General features: G+C 44.5%; 1 protein-coding gene across 2 annotated transcripts in view; it reads left to right on the top strand.

Annotated features, from left to right (window-relative positions):
- The first annotated feature begins 600 nt into the window (after nt 1-600).
- ppp3ccb (protein phosphatase 3, catalytic subunit, gamma isozyme, b) overlaps nt 601-25,500 on the top strand; it is a 43,690-nt gene continuing 18,790 nt past the window's right edge. For both annotated transcript variants that reach the window (XM_018732934.1, XM_018732935.1), the window contains exons 1-3: nt 601-1,255; nt 18,674-18,871; nt 19,430-19,554. In XM_018732934.1, coding sequence (XP_018588450.1) covers nt 1,204-1,255; nt 18,674-18,871; nt 19,430-19,554 — 375 coding nt within the window. In that variant the 5' untranslated portion in view covers nt 601-1,203. The remainder of the gene's footprint in view (nt 1,256-18,673; nt 18,872-19,429; nt 19,555-25,500) is intronic.

Consider the following 25,500-nt stretch of genomic DNA (forward strand, 5'->3'; position numbering starts at 1 on the left):
GCATAAGTTGACTTTTAAGGCATGATTTGGTGTATATAGCATATATAACATTCGTGTCCTTTTGTGTTACTGATGTGTGAGATGTTAAGATCTCTTCTCAACTTAAGCCAGAAACGGGACATTTTTTATGCTGCAGGACACACGTTAGGCTAAAATCCTGTAATATTAAAGGGATAGAAAATGTACTTTCTCTACGAGTCATAAGTGTCAGGGGAGTTTGCTCAGTAAATTCCTTCCAAACCAATTGTGTTACGTTAAAATAGACGAAAAAAAGTGCTAATTATTTGAAATCTGTACATTTTCAATCAATTTCAGTTAGATATAGATGAGAGAATCATGGTTATATTTAAAAATAGCATTTGTAATTGGAGTTATTTGCGTATTAAGGTGCAGAAACATCAGATGGTTTAATCATAGGCTGGCAAAATAGACTACTTTTCCCAAATACCCAGAACACTTTAAGAAAATACGGTAGAGCGAGGTTCGTCGGGAGCTGTAGGTCTTTACTACCAGGGACTACTTCGCCCGTTACTGTCCGCTGTACTACATTACCTAGAAACCAGTGCGCTCGTGGACTCTATGCCGCCATGTTGAGGGAAATCCGCTTGTGGCGGATTAGAGTGTAATCCGAAAGAAGACGAAGAGGGGCTGGAAGACAGACGGGGCAGATCAGTGCCGTGACGGAGCGGGCGAAACGCGCTCAGAACCGCTTAAATAACCACAACCGATGTTTGTGCTCCTTTATTGCGACAGCAGTAGTTAGTGTAGAAGGAAGGGGCGGGGAAAGTACGTTAGCCGCATTTCCCCCATCACAGTTTTTCTTCACGTTTGCCTCCTTCGTCGGTTCTGACAGAAACTGACAGCGGCGCGCAACGGACGAGAGAGCGAGAGAGCACGAGAGCCGGCGGGGGGGGGCGGGAAATAGCGCCAAATTCCGTCGACGAAAACGGATTTCCCCCCTCTCCCCTTCCCTCCCAGACTCATTTATTTTATTTTTAATTATTAGGAGTATTTACGCAGACGATCCGGGCGAGGATTGCCGTGTCCGGCGGTGCGGGATCGCAGTTCGGGGCCGAGGCGGCGTGCAGCAGCGTGTCTCTAACTCGCGCGCTACGGGACGGGGACTCGCGGGTTACTTAACGAGCTGACAGTCGGCGGGAAAACATCGACACTCGTCTTTCACGTGTCCGGACCGAGGGCAACATGTCGGGGAAAGATCACAGCAAGCAGTCCACCACCGAGCGCCTCATCAAAGGTAAGAGCGTTGCGGTGGCGGCCGCTCCTCTCTGGTTCCGGCCCCGGTACTTTCACGTGGACTGGAAGCGGGGGGCCGGGGGGTTGAAGTTGTGGACCAGCAGCCCGCCGCTGCTCTACTAGTAGCTGCCAGCAAAACTACCGGCATTTGGAGGTTTACTAACGACCAAAGTAGGCAGTTGACGGGTGTGACTAGTTGACACCGTCGTTCGTTGTCTGTATTTACCCTGCTATCGTGACCGATCCCATCGTGACTAATCCAGCAGGACAACATGTACTAGCATTTTTCAGCAGCATGGCATGCTCAGTGCCAGCAGGTGGTGTATTGGCTAGAGCCTTCAGATTCCAGGTTTGAATCGTCGTTCCTGCTGTAGTACCTTTGATTAAGGTGTATGCTGTGAACTTATGCAGTAAAAATGACTATTCATTGGCACTACTAGCTGGGGAAGCAGGTTGTGGAGTGCTAGAGCTGCTGCCTCAGGAGTTTGAATCCCATCTCCTGCTGTCGTTCCCTTGAGCAAGCTACTTGAATTGATACAGTATGACCTTGCTATAATATAAAATGGATAAATCAGTATAATAAGCAGATGAGTGTAGAAAGCTCAGTTTGTAAGTTCCGCTTTTTGGCACCTTCTTGCAGGACAAGAAATGCTGCAACATCATCTCCACCATGTTTCTGTCTGCAGCGTGCTTTAAGTGCCAGAGTCAGCAGATAGCATAGGTAGTGCTGTCACTGTGTATAATCAGAGAACTGTGTTTGAGTCTCACTCCTGTTGCAGTAGCTTTGAGCAAGTTATTTACCCTCAGTTGATAGAGTAAAAATTACCCAGCTGGGAACTCATAAATAATTTAGTGCACAAATCTGACATTCAGTTGCTGGAGAATGAGTCAGATAAATAATAATATTCAGGCCAGAACTGTTCTCTGTAAGGTGCATCAGGTCTCAGTATTGTTCCATATTCTGTCTGGGAGATGCATCTTAAAAAAAAAAAAAGTGTCCTCCAGAGTGGACAAAAATGAATGAGTGGGTCTCAGGAGGATCTAGGCAGCTTCCAGCTGGACTGCATGTCACATCTCTTCACCGTGTGTCTGTCTCAAAGTGTGCTTTCTGTCCCTTTTGAAAAATCTTTTCGTAATATTCTCTTAACTGCCACATGTCCCTCCAGCCACCTCTTGTTTTATGTTATTTTGTTTTCTCATCTCCATCTGATGTCAGAAATACCATCTCAAGTCATAAATACGGAAGGACCCGTTTCAAAAATGGCAGGTGTGGTTCTCATCTTTTTCTAACCGACAGGAAGCGCGGGGCTATTTAAGTCAGTCAGCTCAAGTTGAAGACAACACATTTCTGGAACCACTGCTTGGTATTTGCATTCAAGTGTATATATAAAAAAATACATAGTTACAGCATGAATTTGACTGGATGGCTACCCAAGCAGTTAATATTGGCAGATCTAATATGGACACATGTTCTCTGCTTAAATTGACCCATAAGCACCTTGTTCTCTAAAAACTGTATGCTGCAATGGATTTGAAGCCTAGGGCTTACACATTTTAATTAGGCACCACTGATCTGTCATCAGAGTGGCAGTATGAATTTTATTTCTTAAGTCTTCTGATAACTCTGCTGTTCAGATATAAATTGACATTTAGTCAGTGAATGGAAATTTTAACATTTTTTCATTAATGTTACTTAAGCCAACCATGTAACACTGATTAGTGTTCAAGTTTTATGTGTTTGTTGGAATTTAAAAAAAAAAAAAAAATGGGGGGACAGACAAAGCATTCAGAGACCCAGTCTGTGAAACTGTGATTAATGCATTTGGTACCTAAGTGTCACTGAGTCATGACTAATGCACCTGATGAGTTTAAATGCAGAGATCTTTGGGAAATGTGAAGAATTAATTAAAGCTCTCCACTTGTGTGAATGTCACAGGTGCTTTCATCTGAGGATTGCTCCTACCGGTCCACAGACAATTCTCTATCAAAAAATAAAGTGTTCTCCATCGCAGGTTCCGGACTAATTAAAACATTCTCACATGATATTCAGCAGCTCTTTCTGACCTTTTTGCAATATACAATTAAAGTCTTTAGGAGGCTCTTGCTTCGAAGATGATGTCTGTCTAGCACAGTGTAAAATGATAGTCCAGATGGTTCAGGCAGATCTGGTCTTTGAAAGTTTCATTGTCTGCCGCTTCCCATTTGCCTGTCACATTCTTTCATTTTGTCAGTACTCTTTTAATAGTAAAATGCCTTTCAGGCTTTTCTGGGTGTAAAAGGCTGATAACTTAAATGATGTAATATGAAATGTTGAAATGATTGAAATGATGGCTACGACAGATTCTGAATTTTCATTATTACTACTTCATTTATCTGATTATTTTCTCAAAAGCAGCTTAGTGTTTCATAGCTATTTACTATCATAGCTATTTACTATTTATACAGCTGGATACTTTTTACTGTATCAATTCAGAATAAGTACCTTGATTTAGGGTACTACAGGAAGAGCAAATCTAAACTCAAATGAATAGAAGGTAATGGCTGTAGCCACTAGGTCACCTATGGACCCATGGCACCCTAAAGCAGTAGCACAGTTGCTTTCCTGAATACAGTATGTATATTAAATTCTCAAATTGCATCAGTTAAATGCTGTTGTGCTGCTAAGCAAGAAATGTGGCTTGAACCCACATTGTACAGGTTTTATTGCAGCATTGTAACATGGCATGCTGGGCACCTGTGAATTTATAAGGCAGTGGCCACATACATGTTAATTATAATTATGAAGCTCAGGTAAAATGTGCTGGAGGTTCATGGCATTAGCAATGTGCTTTTTGGTCTGGACTGGGTTCTTAGAGCTTGCATGAATAACTAAGTTGGGCTGATCTGGAGGCATTTCCCATGGTGGATAAGAGCTGAGGGCGGCTTGTACTTGGGAAAGCAGTCCATACATCTACGTTTGTTAATTTAGCAGTCTATTTTCACCACAGCAACTCCCAATGAACTCTAGGTTGTGTTATCATCCCACACACCTTCTTCACCAAGGTGACTTGCACTGCTAGATAGACTACTTACAAAGGGTCACTTATCCATACATCAGCGGAACACACTGTGTGTCACTCGCACACTGTGGGTGAACCTAAACAGCATGTCTTTGCACTGTGGTAGGAAACCAGAGCACCCGGAGGAAACCCACGCAGACATGGGGTAAACGTGCAGACTTCACACAGACTGAGCGGGGGATTGAGCCCGTGTCCTCTCACACCACCCAGACACTGTGAGACAGCACTCACTGCGCTCCCCATACAGTGTTGTACATACTTGTGGACCGCATTCCTTTCCTAGGCTTCTGCAGAGGCGTAGCCCTCGCGGTGGCATTTCATAAGGCAGGGCCCCAAGGCCTCCTACACTAAGTATGTGCATCAGAGATACAACTTCATTGGCCTGAGCTTTTGGTTGTAACATCAATTTTCTTAATTAGATAACTGGCAATTTGGCTTGAAGCCAACTGTCCTTGCCCTCTAGTTGTGTTGTGAACATTAATGTGTGTGTGCGCCCACGCATATATGAAGAGGAAAGTTGCAGGTGTGTATGTATATAATGTATTTTTGCACACACCCACACATATATAAACTCTGTAAGAAAACAACAAAAACAATGAATAGCAGATGTGTGATGTTAGTAGTCGCCAGAGCTTGTCATTTCTCCCTTCCTCTCAAGTTGCCTTTGCTCATGTAGACCATTAGATCTTAAAGCAAATGCGGGTTATTATTTTCTCCTCCGTGTGATTTTTACTTATGCTGAATTTATTTGAACAAAGAATGTTGCGTATAAAAAAAAAAAAAAAAAAAAAAAAAAAAAACTGTGTGTGTTGAGTGACTTGTTGTTCCTCGCCCACTATTTTTTTGGGGGAAATTTCAGATGAGGAATCAGTGTTTTGCCTCTGCCTGCCTGCAGTGTGAGAGATGTGGTGGACTAATCCCTGCTTGTTGCTGCCTTGCCCCTTGCTGGGCCTGGGCCCATTCCTCTGGCAGCACCCCTACACACGCGCAAACGCTCGCTCACCCTGGGCAAAGGAGAAACAGACATTGCTATCTCTAGCACAGACTTGGCAGTGAAGTGGGGAACTCCAGCTTGGACGGGGGTTGGGTGAGGGTTCGAGGAGGAATTTGCAAGGGTGACCCTGGGCCATAAGTCAGCAGAGCCTTTGGGGCAGCATAGGCTGGGAGTGTTTGGCTCACCTTTCCTCACTTTTACACCAGTGGTTGTTTTATATGGCTTTGTGAAGCTTAGAAAGAGGGAAGTTACACTTCTTTTCTTGTCACACAGGTCAACATTGTGGTAGCAGTAAAAGCAGTCCTGCCTCCTAACCCTAAAAAAATCCTTTTTTTACATGTAGGAACAATAAAATTTCTGATTAATTGGGAGCAAAAGCCAGTCCTTTTTATTTCCTGCACCCTTTGGATTTGGATTGCACTGGATTCCCCCCACTGTAAGGCTTTCAGGGAGTGACCTTTGGGGAAAGCCCCCATCCTGGGAAGCAGCCAGGGTGTGATAGGCCAGCTGGGGACTGAAAGAGATGGGGTCTTTGGCAGTTTCATTTACCACCTCACACACTTTGCCAGGCTTTAATTGGTTAATCAGGCTAATGACTATTTGGAGAATGACGGAGCTTTGAGAAACACTGCCCCCCAACTCCACCTACTCCCTTGATGCAGTGCCACTTGCTATACCATTAGCAACTGGAGCCAGTTCCTGCATTCCATGGATCATTGTTGTTTTCTTGGCAGACCTGTCCACAAACCCCTGTTGCCACCAGTGCAGTGCGGTCTACATGTACCAGTTGAAGGTGTGAACTCCATCTGAGTCGATTCCTCCTTGGTCAGGTGGGCAAAGCTAAGCAGTCCATTTGTCGTCCTTGTACCTCCCGTGTAGAGCAGCATACTTCTGGCTAGCCTGATTGGACCCAGTAATGGTCTTGCTGCTGTAGAGACTGCTCACTGTCAAACTGACATCTTGTGGGAGCTGACAAAGAGCAGACACGACGCCCATAGCAGCAAAAGTCTACCCTGCTGTGCTGCTCTTGTGTCCTTGTGGTGCACCTGCCGAGCAGAGCAGCACAGGGCGTACTCTTCCTTCCCATGTGGAAACTGGCTGTCTCAGAGTGGAGGACTCAGTGGATGTGTTCCCTCTGTGGAAGGGGCTGAACAGAACAAATGAGCAACGCTGACCTAAATACAAATCCTGGGTCCCACTTTCAGCCAATTCCAACTGGTCACAACTGTCTATGATAGTGAACTCATAGTACACCCTGACTGTGTTCTGCTCATCCCCCAATGCCCTGCAAGACAGGTGCATTTACAGTACCTTTATTCATTTATCAGACACTTTTCTCCAAAGTGATACCCAACTCAGGTTGAACAAAAGTGCATTTCACCAACAGATGGAGAGATTCTGATGCAAACACATGATTAAGAAAGTAGCTCTGTACTCTCCAGTAGGTCTGTTTATCCAGCATACATTATGTGAATAGCTGTATATGTAATGGTTTTTTTTTTTTTTTTTTTTAAACAAATAAGTAGTGAATGCTTATGGAGGTGGGAGATCAGGAGAAAAGTTGGCCCAAAAATTGTTTTAAGACCCATTTTCATTGTTGAGAGGGATTCAATAGTTCTGAGTGAGAGAGGGAGCTCATTTCACTGTTAGGTTTGGATCCAAAACTGAGAACCTTTGGGCTTTTGATTTTGGGCCTCTTGTGTGTGGGGCCATGAATTTACCAAAGCTGGAGGAGTGTAGTGGTCTGGTTGGGGGTACAGTGAGTGATAAGGTCCTGCAGGTATCAGAGAGGAGTTCCGTTGATGGTTCTCTATGATGTAAATAGAGCGCACAGACACACATTGACTGAAACCGCTTGTCCCAAGCGAGGTCACGGCGAACGGGAGCCTAACCCGGCAACACAGGGTGCAAGGCCAGAGGTGGAGGGGACACACCCAGTGTGGGACGCTAGTCCGTCGCAAGGCACCCCAAGTGGGACTCGAACCTCAGACCTGTTAGAGAGCAGGACCCAGCCAAGCCTGCTGTGCCACCCATGTAAACAGAGCATTAGCTGTAAATTATTTGCTTATAGAACAGTGATCTCTGCGAAACTACAGGCCTTAGGGTATGTGGAAGAGAGAGTGTGAACTTATAAAATTGAAGGAAAGACTGGGAGACTTTGCGTCTTGCCAGCCAGCAAAGTTGGACATGTATTTTTTGGGGGTTTTGAGTAGGAGAAGACTTGTGCATAGATGAGAAGGTGAACAACTCAAAACTGCTTGCTGCCCCATAAAGTATCACAGGATAGTGTGTCCGGTATCCTGTCCGGTCAGCCTGCGGTCGAGTGCTCTTAAACAGTCATGTAGCGTGAGCTTTCTTTGGAAATATGGAGGACCATCTGTGTGGTCTGCCTGTAACATTGTCTAAATGTTCAAAGGCGAGAAACACAATAGCCTGGCTTTACCACAAGTTTAATATAGTGGTGTGATCCAGTTTCCAGTAGAATCAGTATCCATGCCAAGTTTGGTTTTTGGGTTAGGAGGTTTTTCCAGCCCTGTGGTACAGCTGAGGTTTTGTAGACGTAACCCATGGGAGAACTCCTCATTCAGGCTGACTTTGTTTTTTGATCTAGAAGAAACTCTCCTGGTAACTCTGTCTCATACACTCTCAGAATCAAGTTTAACATCTTTAGTCAGGCAGAAAAAGATGAGGAGGAATGAAAATGTCAATGTGGTGGCGGTTTGGTCGTTGCTTCTCAATGCCGACAGAATTTGTTGGCTAGGTATTCTGTGTCCTTGCCTTTGAAGAGATTGAGTTGATAATTTACTTCCAAGTTTTTAATAGGTTTTGTTTATTGTGGAGTTGCTGCATATGTTACATTGGAAACAACTCTTAGCTCTTTTAATTGTGATGGTGACTTGAGTATTGAAGTAATACTCTTTTCTGTTGCGCTTTGTGGGTGGTGCTCATTTATTTCTCCTATTTTAATGATCTTATCTAAACACAAGCCTTAGATGGTTTACTGAGAATCCACTGATTTATGTAGATGTTTGCTCCACCAGATATGTGAGACAGATTTTAGGGGACAGGTTATGACCAGCTGAGCTGATGGAGATCTGACTCCACTGCTGCTCCAGAGATTATGGAACGGGCTTGCAGGAACAGGGCTGGGTTGGTTTGTCTTATGAAGAAACTGCCTAGATTAGGCGATGCAGTAAAGGCAAAATTGATCGCCTTCTCTTCTAGAGTCTATTGATGTAAACGGACGCAACACTTAACTCTGTACTGCATACTAAGCTAGAAAGGACATCACCGTTCAAAACCAACTGAAGCATATCTGAAATCTTTCTTGAAACTTCCTTCCAGGTTTCTACACATTCCTGAAACCTTTACAGCAAGGATTATTTTCTTTTCTTCCCTGAAGACCAATCCACACTCTGCCAGACTACAGGCAAAGTATCTGCCCTGATTCTGCATCTATTCTAATAGGAATGTGACCAAGACAAAATGCAAACAAACAAATAAAATTGTGCCTGAAAATGGTTATAAGTGTTGTTTGGACTAAAGATGATTAGAGGACTCAAAGTAACTCATGGTGGATATTGCCTATGGGACTTTTGGCCTGCAGCAGGTCGCACTGGGGTCATAATACAAGCTGTCTGTTGGCCTCCATGCTTGTGTAATTACTGTGGCATTAATCATGCATGAATTCACTCCTCTCTGACATCTCTCTCTGTCTCGCTCTCTCTCTCTCTCTCTCTCCATCTATCTCTATCTCTTTCAACTCATAATTCCCCTTTTCCTTTACAACTTGAGGGTCCAGTTGGTTTTAAGTCAGCTTTTGTGTATAGTTAAGATGTGAAGACATCTAGTATTTCATTTTTTAAATCGTGTGAGAACTGGGGTGTGGTGTAAAATTTCTTTGAGCTTTGTGGTGGTCATGGGCCAGTGACCTTGCTTGGGTGTGAAAAGATCTCTTGATCTGCGACATTGGCTTTGTGGAAAAGTAAGCAGATGAGCAGATGGCAACTGCAGTTCTGTAATTTGCTTGAACAAGGGTTAAGAGTTAATATGTAGGGAGATGCCCAGTTGCAGAAAGTATGTGTATACACTTAAGGTAGTCCCTCTTGGGAAAGGTTGAGACATGAAATAAAATCTAACTAGTTCACTAGACCAGAGCTTCTTTACTTTCTCAAGGCCACAGAATCCTGTGAGAATTTGATGAAAATTAAGGATTCCTTTGAAACATATCTGTAATTTGATTCATTTCTTTGTTTGATTACTTTTGACAGCCTTTGGATTAAATAGTATTGCAAAGAGTAATATTTTAATTTTGCTTTTAACTTCTGTTTAATTAGATAAATGTTGAAAATAGGTGTTGTTTTCTAAGCAAGCCTGTACTTTCTAGGCATCCTGGAGCCTGTCTGTGGACCCTAGGTTAAGAACCCATGCGCTAGACTAGTACTGTTGTTCATTGGATTGCTCTTGCAGCCCATACTTCAATAACAGTACCACTCTTAAGCAAGTGACTTCTTAATGAGATCACCAGATCAGCCCAGGTCATGGTCATATATAACACAATCTGGATTTGAGATGTGCAACAGAGGGTTTGAGAAATAAGCTTTATTCTTATTGAATATCATGTTGTTTCCTGAAGTTACACTGTGTCATAGCCAGTTTAATGTCTTTCATCTCTGCGTACCATGTGGGCATTAACAGGGTTTGAGTCTTATTCCCAGGTTAGTCCATGCAGAAGCATTACTGGGATTTTAGCTTGTCTAACAACTCAACCATAAATAGACTGTGAGCTTAAGAAACCCCTGACGCATGCTCTTAGTGTTCCCTTTTGTTCTCCTTGTCATTGTGCAGGCTCGGCAACGCTTAAATTTGTTCCTGAAAAGGTTCTTAAATTGCTTATCTGTATTCCATTCACACCAAAAGAGTAACTGCAGTGAGCCAGTCAAGGTCATGGCAATATTAGGCAACCACTGCATGGATGAAGCTGCAGTCCCATTTGGGGTTGCTGATCCTGCTGCTATCTGCTCCTTTGTACCTCCACTTAATACTTACATTGTGATTCTGTAAAGAGATACATGGTGATGCACGGTGGTCAATTGTTACAGGGATCTTTTAAGGTGTCCCTGCCACTTTCACGTGTATTTAGCAGTGGTTTTATCAGTTTCTATCTCTGTTCCATAATTTGTAACTGAATGTCTGCAAGCTCCTCGTGACTGTGTCTTTGACTTTTATTTGGACAAAGATGCAAGGAGGAGATAAGAATTGCACCAAAAATGTGTTGAGAAATGAACTAGGTCAAAGAAGTCTCAAAAATGGGCATTGTTAGAGGCTTCTCCAGGGATATCCAGAGTTCTATTAATTGTATAGAGGCTACCTTCATTTTTTTTTTTTTTTTTTTCCCCTCCCCTATACAAAACTCCTTTTCCAGAGCTAACCCAAATCTAGCCACCAGGCTGTCTTGCATCACTGTTCCTAAGGAAGGAAGAAAAAGTGAGAGGGGAATGAAAGTCTGAGGGGTTCTTTGGAAAAGTTTTATAGTCCAAATTTAGAAGTTGGTGGCAGTACCAAGAAACCTGTATTAAGGGTCAGTCTGTTCCAGAGCTCTTCAGAGAGGTCTCTTGTTCCTTGATCAGAGGAATAGCTGGAGTCATGGGGGGAAAAAGGTTAGAACCTAGTACCACACCCAAAGATGACTCTTAGCACAAGTCTGCGATGACTGTTTATGTTCTGGCATCAGCACCCTCACAGGTCCAGTTGACAGTAAAGAGCCCAGTTCTCAGTTTATTTGTATAAAGGAGGAAAAAGGTTAAAACTTTCAACAGGCTTGAATTCGGCATCAGTATGGCATGCGCACACGTAGAGCTCGGCCATCGGATCCTTCCATACTTGACTCAAGATGATGCAGTGCAGTTAGTCATCCAACCCAAATGTAATGGTATAATTGGAATCAATTTCTGCTGATTTGTAGAGTGGTGTGTGTGTGTGTGTGTGTGGGATGGGATGGGATGGCTGGGATACCAAAGGCCCATATAAGCACCCTCTGTTCCAACTCGCAGCCCCCGCTCTTCTCGTGATTATGTAATTGGAGTTCAGAGTCTGTTCCATGATTAGGGCAATTTTGACTGCATCGTGTAATAACATGTTCCTCCGACTCCCGGGAACACAGGGGGCTCATGTCTGGTGAGTGTCTCTGAAGGCGGGCTGGGCTGGGTTAAGGGTGCTGTACACGAGGGGGGGGGGGGGGTCGTAGTGCTGAGAAGGAAGCAGTGGAGGAGTAGCTTAGTGCTGAGTTGAGCTCTTCAACTCACCTGTCTTATGAAAAGATTGAAAGTTGACTAAGGCAGCATTACAATACAAACCCAGCTGGTTAATCTTTCTTTCAAATGCAACTGTCGGCCCTTACCCCAAACTGCCTGCTTTGTCAATTCAACAGAAATTTAATTAACAGCACGCAGGTCTAATTAAACACAGCTTTCAGCCTTCTGGCTCCTCTTGTAAATGGTCCAGAGCACAATTGAAATTTCCCCATCTGCATGTTTTGTTGATAGCAGGATCTCAGTGTTTTTTGTCACCTGTTGATTTTCCCTGTTGGCTTGAATTTGGTTTGGGTTTTCCCTCTTGTTGGACCTAAAAGCTGTGGGAGGTGAAAGGATCCCAACTGAGCAGCCTGTGTCAAAGCGCTCTCTGTCACTGCGTGAGAAGAGCGCTCTATAAAAATGAATTGAATTGAACAGATGCTTGAAAATGCCTGAATTATTGCATATTTGAAGCACTGGATTTGCTTGGTATCGATCCTGGTCTTTGTGCCAGGATTTCTTTTTGCACAGAAGTGTTTTAAGTTGCGTTATTTGTTTAGCCTCAGTCTGCTGTGCAGAGTGATGGCAATGCATGTGGATGGAATGAATTGCATCTAGTGACCTGGTGAATGGATGCATCGTTCTAATGGCTGTGTCTCTGCGGTAGTGGGCTGCAGCACAGTCCCATTTGTTAGGGTATGTATTATGAAGCAGACAAATGGGAATAGAGCTCCATGGAGCATGACAACGCAAAGAGGCTCTTCTCTTTTCATTCTTCTTTTCACTTACAGGAAGCAACTCGGGACCTTCAGCCAGAGCCATGTTGGATTTGAGCCCTGGCTTTGGGGTCTCAAATCCATTACCTGGTTGTAGGAATGAAAAATAAGACAAATCAGTGGAGGAATCCATTGGACACTTTCTACATTTATTAAAAGTGAAAACTGTTAGATTGGTTTGAAAATTGTTCTGTTAATGGTTGTTTGCTCTTCAGAAAGTTTCATCTCATTGACAAACTGCAGTTTCATTGTTAAGTTTGATTGTGTGCTTGATGATGAACATTCACATGCACGCTGAATATAATGTTGTAGTAATGTATAGATGTTTCTGGTCGTTATAAATGCTCATACCTATGTTTTTTGGACTTTTGTAGAAAATGTGTCCTGCACTGAAATTATTTAACCTTTTTGTATCTCTTTGTGTGATTGTCATGTTATTTGTAGAAGTTTGGAGTTGCTTATAAAAGCGGTATGCGAAGGTAAATGACTTCAGAGGCAATCTGCATTGATTGCATATACTTACGTAGCACAAACCACGCTAGTATTTTTTTTTTTTTTTTTTATTTCAAGTAACTATTTTTTTGCTGTTTTGCTCAACGCATAGTTGCAGTTTTTCCAGTTTAACTGGAATTGTGCATGCATTTGGCAAATTTCCACTTTAAAAGTTCCTCTAGATGTTTTATTCATAACACCCTTACAGAGCTTAATTTAGCTAAAGCAATATGCCTTACTCAAATATTTGAACTTGCCATGTTTTTGAGCAGTAGTCATTTCAGTTCTAGTCACTGCAGAACCTGCATAAGTGAGTTAATGCAAATGGATGTAAATAAGGAGCAAGGCTATCTAATGGAGCACCTGTTGCTTTCTCTGACTCCTCTCAGCATTATTTGTAATGGTGGAGACCTGTATTCCTCCTGCTGAGTAACCAACCCAGCCACCTGGCCAATGGTCTTCATTAGCTGCCTCACTTGTGGACGAGTTATAAGATGAGCACAACGGTTTTTAGCCACCAATCGTTCAGGCTGTGTGTATCTGGAGAAACAGGGAGGGGGGGGAAGAACAAAAGGGCTTTACTGGCACTGACATCCCCTCCATTTTCACATTGATACAGCAGTGAGGGTAACAGCTGTTGGCAATATCAGTACTCCTTGGCCCCTTATGCCCAATGTGATGGACATGAGCTGATGGGTGTGTTTGCTACAGCATCTGAGTGTGCAGTACTGTCCTTCCCAGGGTAGAAAGTGGACCCAGATTGCATGAAGAGCCTCAAACACTGAACACCTGTCTGGGACTTAAATCCAGAGCTTTGGTATGCAGAGGGAACCTTGTGCCCTCCAAGGTGCAGGATGTGTGTTGCAATTAAGGGACTGGACTTGTGAAGAGAAGAGGGGTGGGCAGCCCTGGTCCCCATCGATCACTGGCTTCACTGGCTCTGCTTCCAGATGGACTCTTAATACTCGTATTGGACTGAGATCTTTGCTGAATGCGTCATATGCTTTGAATCACACGCCACTCAATGTGGTGCTTCAGAGCTTTGTAATTTTTCAGACAACAATACATTTTAGAAAGCATTGTATACATCTACATCTGTGCAAATATAGATTAGAACTTTAACTGAACAGAATAATTCTTTAATATTTGTTGTCAGTCCTCTCAGGTGATTTAACAAACCTGTCATTATTGAAAACTTTGTGCGTGTGTAAAATTTTAATGTGAGGTAAGAAAGGCTAGATATTTAATTTTCATTGTTAAGCTCGTTGTTCCTGTTAACCTTAAACTGAGACAATATCGAGTTTTGAGCTCATGTGATTCAGGATGAGGTTGGTCATTTGGTGCTTTCAGTGACAATCCCAAACAGATGTGACCAATCCAGAGCCCAGCTGGTACCAGAATCACTGCATGTTGTGCGGTGCAGCGCTGGCAACCTATGGGGCACAACCAGCAGTGGAAGAGTGAGAATGGAGGTACTGTTGTACACGAGGGCTTTTGGTTCAGTAAATATCTGCCTGTGTAATGGGTACGAAAGGGCAACTGACTAGCGAAAGAGACCTAGGAAGGTACTTTACTCGCTACTTTTAGGAGGATGAAAAAGCATGATAAAACTTCAGTGTTAAATAGGAAGAGGTGGTCATTTCCACAGGATACCATGTGGGGACGATGAGTTTTTTTTTGTTAGAACTGTTTTGTGTTAAGACGTTACTTGTGACAAAGCAAGATGCACATTTTGAGTGGGTCGTGTATTTATACTCTAATTGGAATTTAGGTCAAAAGGTCCCCTGGGGCCCCCATAGCCAGCTGATTCAGTGTCCCTTTCCCCTGCTCCACATTGCTGCTGTAACACTAGACCCCCCCAGCAGAAGCCTGATTTTGGATCAGTTTTCATGAGGCAGGAGAAAGGTGGTGGAGAAAGGACAGCTGGTGCCGGAACCCCCGAGTCGTTGATGCTGCTCTTGCACGCCCAGGGAATTGTGGGGCCCATTGTGGGAACCCCCACCTTTCAAAGCGTTATCTTTCTGGGGAATCCTCCCGACAATGTTGCTGGAATTAACCGCATAAAGGGCAAAGTCATTAAATAAAGTGGGCCTGAACCTTGACCTTTGAGCTAGTGGAGGCTTTGCCCAATCCCTGATCCTGAGCACTCCTACAGTGTGTGCAGACCCCTCCCCATCTGATGGTATGATACTCTTAATGTTTATTTATACTCTCCCTTTACACCTGTTGGGGTATTGCCACTTGTCCTATGGCAGTTCTATGATACTTTTACTGTTTGTTTATACACTTCCTATTCACCTGTCAGGGTGCTGTCACTTGTCCTAAACTAGTGCTATGATTCTTGTAATTTTTATATACTTTCTCTACACCTGTCTGGGTATTGCCATTTTTCTTAAAGTGGGCTAAACTAGCTTGTGAGCATTGCAACTCGGTGTTCTACAGTTATTATGAGCATTTTGGTCTTTTCAACAAAAAGTAGCAGGAGGGAGAAACAGGAAATTGTCAAAGTGGTGACATGAAGAAAAAGACGGGCTGTTCTGTAAAAAGTGAGCTTATATAAGTTTGTTTTCAAATGTGAGTTGAAAGCTGGCATTAAAATAGTCTTTGTAGTGTGTTTCAGGGTTTTGTGGGATGGAAACCAAAAGTGCTATTAATAATTAAAATGAATTACCTGCATGTATGTAACCAGTTCAGTGTTACCACTAAGAAGTATGGAAATACAATGGCATTCTAGTGACAACCTGAGAAGTGACTGTGAAACACAGTTATCTTTAACACAGCCTTATCTTTGGACCGTGAAGGTGAGGCCTGCCTGGACTGGGCCAGGTTCAGACCTGAAAGTTTATGGGATCACCTCTTGTTTTAGGCAGACACCACTAGAAATCAGGTGGAATGTTCACAATGTGTGAAATGATGGCTGTTCAACATTGGGAGCCACCACGAAAAAAATCCAAGGTTTTGGGAGCTTTCTGGGGTGGAGAATCAGAACATACTGACCACATTTTCTTTAAGTCACAAACCACAGGTGAGATGTTTCTATTTTTTCTGTTGGTTTGATGATGAGTTTGACAGAGCTGCCTGAAAGAGAAGGCTTTGCTTGTGTTAGTGGTGGAAAGACAGGCCTGGTGGGTACTGTAGTGCTTACAGCCATCATCTTGCAAACAACGGACCTGGGTTTGAATCCCACATCCTGATGTAGTGTCCTTGAGCAAGGTACTTGCCCTGTATGGTGCAGTCAAAATTACCCTGTTTTATCAATGTGTAAATAATTAGAAATGGCTTAGTGTTCATTTCTAGGATTCTAAGTCACTTAGAAAAGGGTCGAATGATTTGAACTATAATGTCAGGAACAGAATTAAACTGATAATTTGAATCTGCAACATCCTGGCACAAAGTTTAACACCATAAATTAACTGCATGCTGCTTTCATGAATGATGACATTCCTTCTTCCAGAGGGGTTGAACAGCTTTCCCTCTCCTCCAGCCATGTTCCTCTTACCTTTTTCTCTTTCTTCCCTCTCCCTGTCATGTGGAACAGATGATGGACAGTCCCAGATAGAAAAAACCCAGAGAGACTGTTGTGTCCTTGAAAGAAGTGTGTGTGTGTGCGTGCATGCATGTGAGCATTGGGGGGGGAGGGTTACTTCGGTATGGAGAGCTACTTGTTTGGAAGGTCAGAGGTGCTAACATCAGGTATTTTAGTGTTGCTCAGTTTGCCTGCTGTGAATACCGAGCTGCTTGTGCCAAAGGTTTGGGGTGAGAGGCTTGAACAGTTGGAGGCTCAGTTGTGATCTGTGAATATCCTGGTTTGCGAGTTCAGTCACTACAGAAGCAGCTTCCACTGAGGACACCCAGTGCAGTTGTCCTTCTGCATCTGTGTATTTTGTAGTCAGATTGTGTGTTTAAATGAACTGTATGGATTCCATATTCCTCAGAGCAACTGGCTGTCGAACTGTTAGTGTGGAGAAAGATGCTTAAATATAACCTCTGTGAAGAATTTGCATAAACTGATAGATGTAATCTTCCCACAGGTTGTTTTCTCCAAAGTGATGTACATTTAATAGTAAACTGAAGTTCATCAACAGACAGAGCTTTAGACACTCAGAATGGTTGACAGTTTCTGTGTGTCTGGTGCTATCATGTAGCTGGTTAACATCACTCGAATACCTCCCTATAGAAATTACATTCAAATAGCAAATAATCATAGATTGTGATGGACTCATTTATGTAACTGTCGAGAGATGTAGGCTTCAAAGAGATGAATGAGACCATTCTTGACTGCTGGGAGGGATTCGGCAGCTCTGAGGGACCGAGGGAGTTTGTTCTTCCATGTTGGGCCCCTTTAGGAAGGGATGTATTAAACTTCACAAAAGCTTAACTGCTCAAAATGTCACATTCATATACAGCCAAAATCTGCACTGTCATTTTTTTGTAGTAAGGTATTTAAGTATTAAGTAAATATTTTGTTTGATGTGATGACTGCAATGTATATATGACAGGACTGTCTGCTAAATGTCAGCAAAGTAAATGTGTTTTCTGCAGCACGGTTTGTTTGGTAGCATCTTTCTTTATTCATTTTCATGTATCTAAGGTGTTGATTACTCATTGTGACTCAGATGTTTCAAGTTGAATGCATTTGTTGCAAATGGCTTTTTGACAGCTATAAGGAGGGCAGCCTGGGGACCACCAACAGAAGCAGGTCAATGCAGCTGCTGTGTGGCATGTGGTGATGGAATGGCGAGCGTGAGATGAAGGGCTGGTGGTCAAAAAATGGCCCTTGGTGTCACTGGATTAGTAGGCTCACCGTTGGTGGTAGATTATATCAAATCACTATTAGATCCTGGTTAGTTTGGTGTAGATGCAGAGCCATTGTGTGGGTCTCCATGCCTACCTGTGTCCCACCCTGTTGGATGATACGGTGGTTGTGTGTCTCATTTAATCAAGCTCAGCAGTGTCTGAAAGTTTTACTGTGATTTCCTAACTGATAGCTAACCATTAGAGCTGAAGAGATTTTTAAATTTATAAGTCAGACTAGATGTGAGCTACTGTGCCTTTAAAGCAACAAATCCTTGACTGACAATACACTTGTGATTTCAGTGGCGTAACGGTTTCCATGGTTTCTGTGGGAACACATGATCTGCCCTTGAACTCTGCTTACAATAATCTGCTTTTAGTCCCCCCCCCTTCTGTAAAATGTTAAGATCACGATTTCCATGTGCTTAGATGAGCTGTAGAAGAATACGTTTTGGATCGAGGGGGGGCCAGCAGGGTACTGGTCTTCAGCCTTTAGATCCATTTTCATTGGGCACTTGCCAAAATATGTGAAACTGGAGGCTGCCCTGCAGTGTCTTCTGTGGTACTATCCACCATCACCCAGGACATTAGCAGGAAGCAAGATGAATTAATACAGTTGTGTAAACTGTTGTTTTTTGGTGGCCTCCACACCCTCTGGCCCAAGCCGCAGGAACTGCCCTGTTCCTGTCCGATAGCACACTTACAGGAAGGGGAGTCAAGGCACCACCATGTTGCAGCTGGCATCAGCTTCATAAAGGGAATCAACCACAATGCATTAAATTCCAGTGTAGCCCAACTCTTTGGCCATTGGTTGTCCAAGGCTCCAGGGGCAGAAAAGAACAGTTGGTGGTTTAGCGGTTTACCAGCCAGTTTGATGTTTACACTCCACAAAGGGAGCATTTGATCGGTCTAGTGTAGTATCCCTGTTAGGTGAACTGCCCTGATGTGGATGCTGACTGGGCATTAGTGGTGTAATACTCACTACCCTTTGCCCCCCTCTGTGCTCTCCAGCGGTGCCGTACCCTCCTACCACGCGTCTCACCATGAAGGAGCTGTACGAGGATGGCAAGCCCAAGGTGGAGGTGCTGAAGAGCCATCTGGTAAAGGAGGGCAGGCTAGAAGAGGACGCGGCCCTGCGGATTATCAACGAGGGGGCCAGCATCCTGCGTCATGAGAAGTGTATGCTGGAGGTGGAGGCGCCCATCACAGGTTGGTTCTGCATACGCGATTTCTGTGAGATGCATACATGGGGTGGATATACATGTGAACCACCCTCCAACAGTGGATTGATCACAAGGTTTCTGTTGTAAGAAAGATGACATGGCTAAGAGCACCAAAATTATTGACTCATTGGGGGGAAATGACACATCAGTGATTTCTGTGATAAGAACTTTTCAAAACGGATTTGTAACTATTAGCAACATCCTGTTAAATGACTTGCTGTTGTAAGTGAGAAGTGTGAGGATGTACTCTTAAAAGGAAGTTGTTGCTGAGCCTGAGCTGCCAATGCATCTGGCACATTTAGAGAGGTTTCTGGTGCTCCACTGGCTGAGCAATGGAAGAAAAAGAGGGCCCAGGATGTCCTTCAACTGGATGATCCTGATTGCCCTGTATGGTAATGTGCAGAGAAAGGGTGCCAGGCATAGCGCACACTGGATGCACAGCAAAAATGCAACTATTATTAGTAATAATTATTATTATTTCAGTCCATAGGATTTCTGTGTTGAACTAGTCCTTTAATCCCGGTGTTGTGCTCATCCTTACCAGTGTGCGGCGATGTCCACGGTCAGTTCTTTGACCTGATGAAGCTATTTGAGGTGGGCGGCTCCCCAAGCAACACACGCTACCTCTTCCTGGGGGACTATGTGGACCGTGGCTACTTCAGCATTGAGGTGGGTGCCATTGCAATGCTAGCCCTACACCAGCACCTGGGGGTTGCAAACCAGGTACAGTTATTGAAGTGCAGGGTTCAAGGCAAGGACAAAATGTCACTTAGCATACGTGCTCTTATGTATATATGTTGCTTCATTACAGCAAATTTTCAGTTGTACAGTTATATAATGGGTGAAACAAGAATACAGCAGGTAGCACTGGAGTATCGTAACTCCTGGACTGTGGATGGTTTTACACACGGGTACTGATATACCTCCATCTGTATGTAGTTCGCATGTCACCTGTGTGAGCCTGGGTTTGGGCACCTCCCAGAGTCCAAAGATGTGTTTCAGATGAATTGGTGACTGTTAAGTTGAAAAAGAGCACATGCAATGCAGCTGTTTAATGTAATTAAACGTAAGGGAGATGCCCGAACCACCTCAACTGGCTCCTCTCAATGTGGAGGAGTAGCAGCTCTACTCTGAGTTCCTCCTGGATGTCTGAACTCCTCACCCTGTCACGGAGAGTGAGTCCCAACACCCCGCGGAGAAAACTCATTTTGGCCGCTTGTATCTGCAATCTTATTCTTTCGGTCATTACCCAAAGTTCATGACCATAGGTGAGGGTAGGGATGTAGACTGACCGGTAAATAGAGAGCTTCGCCTTATGGCTCAGCTCCCCCTTCACCACTACAGTCTGGTACAGCTGCCGCTGCTCCCAGTCTGCATCCGATCTCGTGCTCCCTTCTCCCCTCATTCGTGAACAAGACCCCAAGATACTTAAACTCCTCCACCTGGGACAAATTCTCTCCCCTTACCTGGAGGGGACATGCCATCCTTTTCTGTGGGAGAACCATGGACTCAGACTTTGAGGTGCTGATCCTCATCCCAACTGCTTCACACTTGGCTGCAAACCGTTCCAGTGCGTGTTGGATGCAAACATGTGACGGTGCCAAAAGGACATCATCTGCAAAAGGTAGAGACGTCACCTTCCGACTCCCACACAGAATGCCCTCCTGGCCTCAACTACGCCTTGATATCCTGTCCATGACAACCCACAAACAGGAGTGGAGACAAGGCACAACCTTGGCGGAGTCCAACACCCACATTGAACAGGCTTGCCTTAATGCCAAGTATGCGGACGCAGCTTTTGCCCCGTATGTACAGAGACCGAATGGCCCGCAGTAGTGGCCCCGGTACCCCATACTTCCTAAGCACCTCCTACAGAATTTCCCAGGGCACACGGTCATAGTCCACAAAACACATGTAGACTGGATTAGTGAACTCCCATGCCCCTTCAGTTATTTGTGAGAGGGTAAAAAGCTGGTCCACCGTTCCACGGCCAGGGCAGAATCCGCATTGTCCTCTTCAGTCTGAGGTTGAACTCCAGCACCCCGGCATAGGCTTTCCCAGGGAGGCTTAGAAGTGTGATACCCCGATAGTTGGCATACACTCTACGGTCCCCTTTCTTAAAAATAGGGACCACCATCCCAGTTTGCCAATCCAAAGGCACTGTCTCCGAGGTCCATGCAACATTGCAGAGGCGTGTCAACCATGGCAGCCCTGCAACATCCAGGGCCTTAAGCAGTTCCGGGTGGATCTCATCCAGCCCCGGTGCTTTGCCTTTGTGGAGCTTACCAGCTACCTCAGTGACTTCCACCTGGGAAATGGACTCTTACAGCCCAAAAGCCTCAGGCCCTGACTCCTGTAAGGGAGGCATATCACTTGGGTTTACATTAACCCTTCCTGGATCAGGGCCTTGGTGTGGCGGAAGGGCTTGTGTGATCTAGGGATCTCCAGAGCTGTGTTGTCGGGAGCAGTATGCTCCTGGTAAGGTCTCCCAAGGCTAACAGGTCTGGAGTGAAGATCCAGACTAACACGATGCAAAAAAACCCCTATGAAAAATGGGAACAGAAGAATGTTTTTACCCTGCCCGGAATAGGGTCACCAGGACCTACCCTTGGAGCAGGCCTGAAGGTAGCGTTCCTAGGCGAGCGCCATGTAACCTGTCCGGGCTCAGCCCGAAAAGGCATCGTGGGGGCGCCATGTGGGCCCACCACCTGCAAGGTACAACATGAGGGTCAGGTGCAGTGTGTACCAGGCAGGGGGAGGGGACAGGGTGGTGCTTGGCTTCACGGCCCCTCGCGACAAACTGGCTCATAGTACGTGGAATGTTACCTCGGTCATAGGATGTGTAATTAATGTGATTATCATTTTAGCACAAATCCCATACAGGTGGTCCCCAATTTAGGATTTTTTTGACTTTACAATGGTGAGCTGGTGATAGACATTCAGTTGAAACCGTACTTTGTTTTAATTTTTTTTTTTTTACCGGACAAGTGATAGGTGGTGTGATATTTTCTCGCGATGCTGGGCAGCAGCAGTGATCTGCATCTTCCAGTCTGTCATGCAGAGGTGTGTATTAAATGCATTTTAGACTTATGATATTTTCGATTTGTGATGGGTTTCACGAAACATGACCCCATCTTAAGTCGGGGACCATCTGTAGTCTAACAGCCTGAAATATCAGTATTTATATTTATTTGCATCAGTATTTGTCTTTTTTATTAGCTGATACTGTCTCCTAGCACAATTACAGCCATGTTAGGCGTAGTTTTTTTGCCATAACTGGGAAGCCGCTAGCAACACAGAAAATTATCATTAATGAGTAAAGATTCTATTTAAAAATAACAGCTGAAATGACTGTGGAGATCATCTACATACAGATCATGTCTGTTTCAGGTTTTGATGGATTGTGGGGGAGGAATAATATTGAGGGCATGATGCATGCAGCCACTCAATGGTACACCAACTCCTGAGATCAGAACATCCATACAATTGGTTACTGATTCCCTAACAACTTCTAAACAAAATCTAACCGTGGCTCTTGATGCTCTGGACATGTAGCATTTAAGTGGATGCAGTCCTTGACAATTAAGTATCGATCAAATGGTTAAGGAACTCGATCCATGAGCAAAAGTAGGGAACATTTATTTAGCAGACACTTTTCTCCAAGTGACTTCCAACAGATACTATGTAGTGTAATCATCCCACACACCTTCTTCACCAAGGTGACTTACACTGCAGATAGATCACCTACAATGGGGTCACTCATCCATACATCAGAGGAACACACTCTCTCTGTCACTCACACGCTATGGGGGAACCTGAACAGCATGTCTTTGGACTGTGGGAGGAAACCAGAGCACCAAGAGGAAACCCACGCAGACATGGGGAGAACATGCAAACTCCACACAGACTGAGAGGTGATCGAACCCACGTCCTCTCGCACCACCCTGGTGCTGTAAGGCAGCAGCACAACTCGCTGTGCAACCGTGTTGTCGGGTAACTCCTGTTGTACCTTAGAACTCAGCAGCTGATCCAGACTGCTTCTGTAAAACCCTTCTCTGTAGAATTTGGTGAACCCCTAAGCTGTGTCAGTTGGTGTTGGCTAAAAGGTGAACATCTCTCTACTTGATGATTAATTTTTATTAGCGACAGACGGGTCTGTAACAACTCTGAAGCCAGTTCTGCAGGAGACTCTAAGAACAGGAGAAAAGCTCTTTCAATGTTTCCCCTGCCAGTGTTATACTGTATCCACTTCTGGTCGCTAGGTAACCCTGGGGAATGGCTGCCTGCCCGTGCAATGCAGTAGCCAAGAAGTAGGAGCTGTAGCGTCAGAAGTCATCAAAATGTTGTTCGGGAACCATTTACCTGCAAACCAAGTGCCTCCATGACCAGGTTTATGTGAAATGTTGAGTAGTCTGAGGTGGTTGGTTGAGGACACTAATGGTGTTTTTTGAGTCTTCTCCAACTGGTCATAAATCTGATCGGATGACTAGTAAAATACTTATCTGTCAACCCTTTTGCACTTGTGTTCACAACAGTGATGTTTCTCAGTGTTTGACACTAGATTCAGGAGAAGCTTTGTAGGTGATACCTTTGTGTGCCTGCAGGACTAACTTAACACCTTTTACGTGCAGGAATTTTCTCGCTCTTTCTGCCAGACCTATTGCAGTTGCTCGCAGCAGTAGTTGTAAGCAAGGCGTGAGATCAGCACTGCATTCCGCTGTGCTGGAATTCACAGGATAACCTTTCGTGCTTTCATTCAAGTCGCTGCCTGTTGTTACTGTAGAAACGTAAATATTACATATTATCATTGCTCTCTGAGGAGCAAAAAATCGGAACAGGTTTGCAGAACTGAGATGTGAGTGCAGAGCATTGCGACACGTACGCTTGTCTTTCAAGCGGTTTTTTTTTTTTTTTTTTTTTTTTTTGAATCAGTAATTGTACAGTTCTAATTTTCTGATGACCTGCTGGATCCTGTTTTAATGTTTATCACTCTCAACTCCTATTGGTTGGTGGCAGATCTTGGAGGAAAAACCGCTTTATTGAACTTATTGTGAACGTCATTGTTTTGACTTACAGCACATATTTGTGGTATTAGGAGGTATTGGCAGTGGCAACCAAAAATGACTGCGACTAACACCCAGCTTTCACACCTATTTCATCCTAGGCAGGCTGTGGTGGGGCCAGTGTCCTATTCTTTCACCGATGGGTGCTGGCGGCCCTTGCTAAGTCACTGATAGCCGTATGTTGTTCAGGGTTTTCCCGGGGGGCACAGTGTATACAGGTCAGGCCCTCTGCCTTATGTGGAACCTGGGGCCCCTGGAAGCCTCTCAGAAGTGGTAGGGAACTGCAGGGAGCGGGTCATGGTCCTGTGAAGTGAGCTGGATACTGAGGGCTGTTGGTGCTAGGCCTTCTGAGGGCTCTGTACGTTTGATGGCAGAAATGTCCTGGGTGGAAAGGGCAGCTTTGGAGCCCTAGGAGTCTGACAGGTTAAGGCAAACCCCCCTGCAGGACATGTTGAACAAGGAAGGGACAGTTCACAGCCTCACACTATGTTGTCTCAATCTAATGGCTGTTGCTGGTGGTCTCCAGTCCTCTGAACTTTCTCCCTGAAAACAGTGGGCTTTGTAGTCATTTGAATGAAGGTAGATCAATGTCCTGAGCCCATTCATCCTCTTACTGTACAGTTGTCTCAATGTCCACCACACCTGCACTGCTGCAACATCATGGTTTTAAGGAAGTCATCCAGCCATGCCACTTCCTTTTCACTAGATGTACGGTGCCTTGATCACAGATGTGCAGATCAGTTTCCAGTTGTGTAACTGTGGATAACTGGGCACGAGCTAGTGTTGGGCTGAGGTGAGCAGAGCAGAAAGTGGCCACGAGTGAAGGTTAGCTGAGTTCAGAGAGGCAGGTCTGCCAGGGACATGAGATTTAGACAGCTGTTTTAATCTTCCTGCTGGGCACTTCCTGTTTGATTACCTAGGCTGGAGGCTGTTGGGGTCTCTCTCTGTGTCCAGTATGAACAGAACAACCTGTTTGACAACAAGTGGTAAGACTGCAGAAATGTATTGTACGCACATTTTGTTGGTGGGAATGTTGGGATAAACAATGCACCACAAAAATTGTGGTGTTATCACAGTTGGTCTCCGAGCACCTCTCTCCTCTTGGCATGCAGCCCTTATTGTCCCTGCCTTGATGTGAACGGGTGGCTCAGCCACGATCCAGTATGACCTTTGCCTTCATGGCTTCCCGCTTTCCAAAGAGACACACTCGCCTTTGATGAAAGGGCGAGCTGTCCCTTTTGATTGCAGGAGTGCTTTTCATGGCAGAGGCGTGAGACCTGGTGGTCTCCCATAGCATAGAATAGGAGGAGTGACTCAGATTTTGTAGTGGGGGGGGAAAAAAGAATTGCACCTCATGTTGACTGGCTGTCAAATTTAAAAATGCCCAAGAATCTTCCCTTTGCAAAAGCACTCATGATCAACTGCATGTCCAGAAGCTAGTCCAGAGCCTATCCTGGAAGCGTAGGACACTAGGCTAATGGTGGTATACCCCTGATACAACACCAATCCATTACAGGGTTGCAAAGGTAATCACTTTAAATATATTGCTGTA

The sequence above is a fragment of the Scleropages formosus genome, chromosome 6 (assembly GCF_900964775.1).
Source record: "Scleropages formosus chromosome 6, fSclFor1.1, whole genome shotgun sequence".
NCBI classification, from domain to species: Eukaryota; Metazoa; Chordata; class Actinopteri; order Osteoglossiformes; family Osteoglossidae; genus Scleropages; species Scleropages formosus.